Source organism: Grammomys surdaster, unplaced genomic scaffold, assembly GCF_004785775.1.
Source record: "Grammomys surdaster isolate TR1022 unplaced genomic scaffold, NIH_TR_1.0 165, whole genome shotgun sequence".
Taxonomy (NCBI): Eukaryota; Metazoa; Chordata; class Mammalia; order Rodentia; family Muridae; genus Grammomys; species Grammomys surdaster.
This window is the reverse complement of record NW_021604613.1, coordinates 20,080,700-20,088,019: the sequence shown is the minus strand read 5'-3', so window position 1 is coordinate 20,088,019 and position 7,320 is coordinate 20,080,700. Positions and strand designations below refer to the sequence as shown.

General features: G+C 39.8%; 1 protein-coding gene across 1 annotated transcript in view; it reads left to right on the top strand.

Annotated features, from left to right (window-relative positions):
• Acadl (acyl-CoA dehydrogenase long chain) overlaps nt 1–6,622 on the top strand; it is a 34,940-nt gene extending 28,318 nt beyond the window's left edge. The window contains exon 11 of the mRNA XM_028765647.1: nt 5,939–6,622. Coding sequence (XP_028621480.1) covers nt 5,939–6,032 — 94 coding nt within the window. The 3' untranslated portion in view covers nt 6,033–6,622. The remainder of the gene's footprint in view (nt 1–5,938) is intronic.
• Nucleotides 6,623–7,320: the final 698 nt, after the last annotated feature.

Sequence of the window (7,320 nt, the reverse complement as noted above, 5' to 3'; positions counted from 1 at the left end):
CCCCCTTCCTTCTCCCCCTTCCTTCTCCCCCTTCCTTCTCCCCCTTCTCCCCCTTTTTTCCCCCTTTTTCCCCCTTTTCCCCCTTTTCCCCCTTCCCCTTCCCCCTTCCCTTTTCTCTTCCCCTTCCTCTTCCCTTCTTCTCTTCCCCTTCCTCTTCCCTTCTTCTCTTCCCCTTCCTCTTCCCTTCTCCCTTCCCTTCCCCTTCCCTTCTTCCCTTCCCCTTCCCCTTCCCCTCTTCCCTTCCCTTCTTCCCTTCCCTTTACTTTTTTCTTTCTTCTTTGTTTTTGAGATAGATCAACATCCCAGTTGCAGCTCCCTCTCCTTCCTTTTCTCCCAGTCCCACCCTGAGAAATCCCTTTCCCCCATTAACTCCTCCTCTCTGAGGAGAAGGGGAAGACCCCTCCCCACCTCTAGGTACCACTCCCTGGGACATCAGGTTGCAGTAGGATTGACCACATTCTCTCCCACTGAGGCCCAACCAGGTAGTCCAGCCAGGGGAAGGGGATCCAGTGGCAGGCAACAGAGTCAGAGACAACCCCCACCCCTGCCTCAATGTTAGGGGACCCAAATGAAGACCAAGCTGCACACCTGCTACAAATGTGTAGGTCTAGGTCCAGCCACACATGCTCTTTGGTTGGTGGTTCAGGCTCTGTGAACATCCATGGACCAAATTTACTTGATTCTGTCAGTCTTCTTGTGGTGTTCTTGACCCTTTCAGTTCAATCACTCCCATCCCCAACTCTTCCACATGACTCTTTGAGCTTTGCCTATTGTTTGACTGTGGGCCTTTGCATCTGTTTCTATCCGCTGCTGGATGAAGCCTCTCAGGAGACAGTTATACCAGGCTTCTGTCTTTCTGGGTCTATATTTCCATATTCAGGATAATATTTTCTAGTTCCATCTATTTGTCTGCAAATATTATGATGCCTTTATTTAATGGTTGAATAGTATTCCATTGTGTAGATATACCAGATTTTCTTTATCTGTTCTTCTGTTCAAGGACATCTAGGTTGTTTCCAGTTTCTGGCTATTATGACTAAAGCTGCTATGATCATAGTTGGGCAAGTGTCCTTGTGGTGTAGTGGGACATCTTTTGTTATATACCCAGGAGTGGTATAGCTGGGTCTTCAGGTAGAACTATTCCCAAATTTCTGAGAAAATGACCAATTGATTTCCAAAGTGATTATACTAGTTTGCCCTGCCACCAGCAATGGAGGAGTGTTCCTCTAGCTCTACATCCTCTCCAGCATGTGCTGTCACTTTAGTTTTTGATCTTACTATGTAACCCTGTCTGGCTAGGCTGGCCTCAGACTCACAAAGATCTACCTGCCTCTGCCTCACTACAAATATTAATAATGTGCACCACCATATCCAGCCTATGATTCTCAATAAATCTTTCTTTCCATCTTTCTTTCTTCCTTCCTTCCTTCCTTCCTTCCTTCCTTCCTTCCTTCCTTCCTTCCTTCCTTTTTTTTGTTTGTTTGTTGTCGCTGTCTTCAGACACACCAGAAGAGGGCATCGGATCCCATTAGAGATGGTTGTGAGCCACCATGTGGTTGCTGGGAATTGAACGCAGGACCTCTGGAAGAGCAGTCAGTACTCTTAACCGCTGAGCCATCTGTCTAGCCCCTTCCTCCCTTTCTTACTTATATCTTATGTGATACTTTAAAATTGAAAATGGAATTGTTTATACAGTATGCTCTGATTATGGTTTCCTCTGTCCTAACTCCTCCTAGGTCCTCCTTACCTCCCCACACACCTAAATCCTCAATCGTTTCTTTCTCTTTCTTGATCTTCTTACTATGATGCTTTTCTTAAGGATATAGAGAAAGCAAAATTTCTTTACTGTAATTTATATGGCAGATCTACAAACAAAGGAGATCTAAAATCTGAATTTTCAGTTAATATATTATACAAATAGAAGTGACTTTATTTTATAGGCGTGTCATGATTTTATTTTTAAAGAAAATGGAGAATTCAGCATACTTTTAAATATGATGTTTGGCTTTAAAAGATAATCCTTTTTTTTTTTTTTTTTCGAGACAGAGTTTCTCTGTGTAGTCCTGGCTGCCCTAGAACTCACTCCATAGACCAGGCTGGCCTTGAACTCAGAAATCTGCCTGCCTCTGCCTCTCAAGTGCTGGGATTAAAGGCATGCGCCACCACTGCCTGGCAAGATAAACCATTTTTAAAAATTAATTCCTTAATTTCTTCATATTCTCTCCCTCTCCCTCTCTCCCTTTCTCTGTCTCTCTGTCTCTGTCTCTCTCTGTCTCTCTCCCCCCCCCCCCTGCATTACTTTTTTGGTACTGGTGTGATAACATTCCCTGACTAAAGTGACTGAAGGGAGAAGAAGTGTGTTTCAAAAATTTGACTACCAGTCGGAGGGTAAAGCCCAGCAGAGTGGGGCTGTTCTGGCTGCAGGAGCTTGCAGGTTGGACCTGCAGTTCAGAAGCAGAGCATGAAGGATGCTGCTGCTCAGCCAATGGCTGCCTTTTTTATGCAGTCCAGGACCCAAGCCTGAGGAGAGTACCACCTCCTACCTCAGTTAACTCCAACAAGACAGTCTTACAGGTGTGCCCCTAGGCTAACCTAAGCTAAATAACTCTTCATTATTATACCCGGAAGCTTGTGCCTTAGATGTTTCCAGATGTTGTCAAGTTGATAATCAGAACTGGCCATCATAGGACTTGAACTCAGGGTTTTGCATGTGTTAAGCAAGCATGTTGCCACTGACCACTATGCCTAGCTACTTAAACAAACAGACAAACAGACAGACAGACAGACAGAAATAGCAACACAGAATGATCCACTTGCATAGTAGAAAAATTAACATATCATGCCCAAGTATTTATTTTGCTTGAAAAATGAAGGTCTTTTTTTTTTCTGAGTGGAATGTTTATGATGCTTCTTTTTATTGGGTTAGACATAATTTCCTCAGATCAAACACCGACAGCTGCAGCTGTAGTGTCTTCAATACATCTCCCTCCTGTACCAGCCCTTCTCACACTCTTGCTTCTCTTTCACATTTTTCTTATAACCTTAGAACATATTTTTCCTCTTACTCAACTGTATATTCAGCTTATGAAAATGCTCAGGGAAGTTTTTGACTAATATTCATATACACCCACTCTAGTTCTGAATCTGCAAACAGGAATGCTATAGGCTTCCAACGGCTTTCCCTAGTTGTTACCTGGGTTCTTTGTATAATTAGGAAAACTGTCAAGGATATAAACACTGTTAGCCTGACACATCTGAATTCCTTATCCCAACACACCTAGCTAGAGCTATTTATTCTGTGTGCTTCTAATCCTTTTTGAGGAACATTGAGCTATTTTTTTTTATTGCCATTTCATTAAGAACAGAAGTTCCTGTGTTGGTATAACCTGCTAATTCTATAGTTACCACACAGCTTAAAAGCTTTAATTACTGGGTGTCTGTAATTTATAATTTCATAAAACTCAACATTAAGTGTTTTTCTCTTTTTGAGAGAATATAAGCGTGAAATTGATTTTTTCAAATAAACCATTTGACTTAGACTTTCAGAGCTACTTCAAGCAGACCTTACTCACAAGCAGAGCTTCCTTTTAAAATCCTGTGTAGTCATAAAATTACAGATGTGCGTTGTTGAATTATGCTAGCCTAAAGGTTACCATCACTGCATTTTTTTCCTATGCGTTTTTTGTTTTTGAAGTGCTCATCCATCTTATAAGAGGGCTTTGGAAGTGGAATGATAATGGATGTTTATATCTGTGTGTGTAAGCTCTTGCAACAACTGCTGCTGGGAAGGGAGGCATGTGCGGCTTAGTTTATGTTCTAGGAAAGGCATGCTAACTCGAGGGGGCCCACTACCCTGGGGAAAAGGTTAGAGTGTAGCATAAGCAGGGGTGTCTGCTTTCTTAGGGTCCCTGGCTTTTAAATAAGAAGCAAGAAAACTTGTGGATTGATAATTATAATTTCTGCTTTCAGCTCAGGAGACTTCAGCTCCTTTAAATAGTGATTGCCATTCTTGGCTGGGTTGCTGGTTCAAAGAGTATATGAATCTTTATCTAAACAACTCTTCCTGTCCCCAAAGATGTTGGAAATCCTGATATCACAAAAGCCAGCTACATATTAGACAGTATGTGACTATACTATACAGACTTTGATTTTAAAAAATCATCCAACTTTTGATTCTTATACCTGCCCCAGGTTTAGCTACGTTATTAGTGTGGAGTTGGGGGGGAGGGGTGAGACGGAGAGCTGATAAGAATCTGGAGCTTTCTAGAGTTTAAACAGGTGTTTTGTACCCTTTCAGAACTTTCAGATAGTTAATTCTTGGCATGTGAGCTGATCTTAGTTTTATTCGTTAGGTTTAGCTTTAGACCCTTGGAGATCTCTTAGCCATTCTAGGTGGAGAAGCTGGGACAGAGAACGTCACTGCAGTTAAACATTCCTCTGCTGCTTTTCTCTGTTAATGTTAGTAGAGTAAATTTAATTAGTAACTTATGAAAGGTCTACTAGTCTGTCATTACATATCCTGGTAGAACTCCTTTAATGTGAAAAATAAATGCCCAGCCCAGCTCAAAAATGTCTGAAGCATTGGTATTGTCCAGGTAAGCTGGAATGCCAGGAAAGTCTCCAGAAGATTCAAGTTTTGGTTTTGTAGAGAACAACATAATTTTCCTGGGACTAGGGGCAGGGTTTATATATTTCAAAAAGGACTGAGAGTCCTGCCCACCCCACCCCACCCCCCGTTATGATGCAGTCCATCGAATAGGTAAATACTTAACGAGGGCCCACTTACCTGCAAGGCACCCTGGTAAATGTGGAAAAGTGTAAGTCCAAAGTTACGCATAGTCTGAGAAATAAGCATATTTTATCTTAGAAATTAAATAATTAAAGCCCCACTTTTATATTTGAGAAAGGTCTGTAAATTTTCCTTCCATTAAAAGTCTGGAGCTCAATAACTAGCTTTACAGGACTGGGACAATGAAAGTATTGTGACCTAATAAAAGTTTGCTTGCCAAAGAGGTGAGACACCTACATTCTTGTTCCAGCCTGGCGGTTATCTGTTATGTCACCAGCAAATGGTGATCACTAATTAGCCACTGCAAAAGCCTCTCTCTGTCTCTGGTTTTTCTTTGTTTTGTTTCGGTTTTTTTTTGTTTTGTTTTTTTATCTTGCAAAGCAGTAATATTTATCCCTCTGGATTCTAGAGGGATTAAGGGAAAGGAGGGTGAAAACAGATACATAGCCCCTCTTATCTCTGTCAAAGTGAGCCCTTCGTCTGGTCGGGGTGGGGGGGGAGGGATATGGCTCAGTGGGGGAGCTCGCTCCTATCAAGACCCTGAGTTCAGTAGTTCCCGTGTTAATCAGACTTCTCTCCCAGCACCAGAAGACAGAAGAGTGAAGTCCTGACTGAGTGTTAATGTCTGTGTGTCTCTGAGGGCTCAGTCCCTTAGGATTTGAATCCCTGAGGCAAGAGTACTTATTAATCATTTCCCACAGAATAAGCTACTTGTTAACTATTTTGGGGGAAAAGTAACTTTTTAAAAAACATTAGGTGATGGTTGTAGTGATGAAATGAAAAGGAATGTCTAGAAATAAGTAATTTATTATTTTTCCCCCTAACGTCCGTGGCTTTCGACTTTCTGGGGAGACTAAAAGAAGACACTAAGATGTTTCATGCATTCCTAAATGCAGCTATTTTCGGTTGCTGTTTGTTATATTTGTTCAGTTTTACAAAATTATGTCAGTGTACCTAAGTGTTATTCTGAATGTAGTGTCTCAGTGGCTTTTAGTATATCAACCTTGTATGAATGCTGTACACGAAAAATCAGTTATTTATAAGAGGTTTCTATTGCTTAGAATTTTTTAAACAATAGTTATCTGGAAAGATGGGATTTAAAATTTCTACCATTTTTATATGAATTCCACCATCTTTTAATTTGTCTAGAGCTTATGTGGATGCTCGGGTTCAGCCGATCTACGGTGGTACCAATGAAATAATGAAAGAGCTGATTGCAAGACAGATCGTCAGTGACAACTAGACATCTGCCTGCATCCTGGAATCCTATTACATACAGCTAATCCGGATTCAGATCTACTTGAGATAAAGTGTAACCTGGAAAAGGCGGGGGGATTAGTAAAGCTGTTTTTATGTATGGTTGTTACAGAGAAAGAAATAAAATAGAATTCTAAAGATTAACACAGGGAAAGAGAAATTTTTGAGCCCAAGTGTCTAAAGTTTTGCCATGAACGGTGTAACTTTTTTTATGCATATACAGTGAATATCAAAGATTTTCTAACTCGAGAGCCTTTTAATGTCTTTCAAATTCTGAAGAGCATAAGTCGCTTTCATTCTTAAAGTGGAGGAAGAAATAATTTTATAATCTTATAACATTAATAATACTTACAAGACTTTGGAAAGGAAAAATAATTGTAACTTATATAAAGTCATTTCAGCTACTTTTTTTTCCATATTCCCCCAGAACATTGGTTTCTACCATGTTATTGCCAACCCCATGTTTTTTTAAGTACTGAATAGAACCCTTCAGAATAAAAACCAGACTGTACTGTCTATAATGCACATAGAGGCAATTGTGTATCAATTAATAATAAAGTAAAACTTCAAGCATGAGTAGAATATGTGAGGCACTGACAAATGAGAACACGTGCTGGTGGGAGATTGCGCAGGTTCTTAGGAAGACGAATGGGCTTTCAGCAGATCCCCTTCCTGCTTAATTTAAATAGGAGAACCCAGTACTCCATCATCTTTAAATTCAATGTTTGATAGGTATAAAAGCCAAGGCTTTTTTTTTTCAGCAGTGTGACGTATTTATATTTAATAAATACTGTGCATCTTCTATAAACTAAGCTGGTAAAAATGTTTGAAAGCAAGCTTGGAATAACCCTATTACACACTTGAATATAGAGTTGAAAATTCCAACTAAACAATACAAGAAACACACATTTAGAACAGGAGTAGAGGAAAATCATACTTGAGACTTAAGTAATTACTATGAAAAATAAAATCAATAGTTTATAAATGGACATTCCAATAGTTTGATTTTTCTGGCCCATAGGGGTAAAATTTTAAAATAAAAATGAATTCTTGTTTAACTTCAAAAAGTTAAACATTACTTTTTCCTACAAATATGTATAGCAGATGGGAGGTAGAACCTTTTTGATATTCCTTTCCTCACAGTGCACCACTTTGGGTTTTAGAATAGAACTTGACATGATTGCTGGATTAACTCATTTTATGTAGATGTATTAACATAAAAAGGGTTCAGAATTGTTATTTATCCTTTGGGAAAACTCTCATTGTATAGCCTA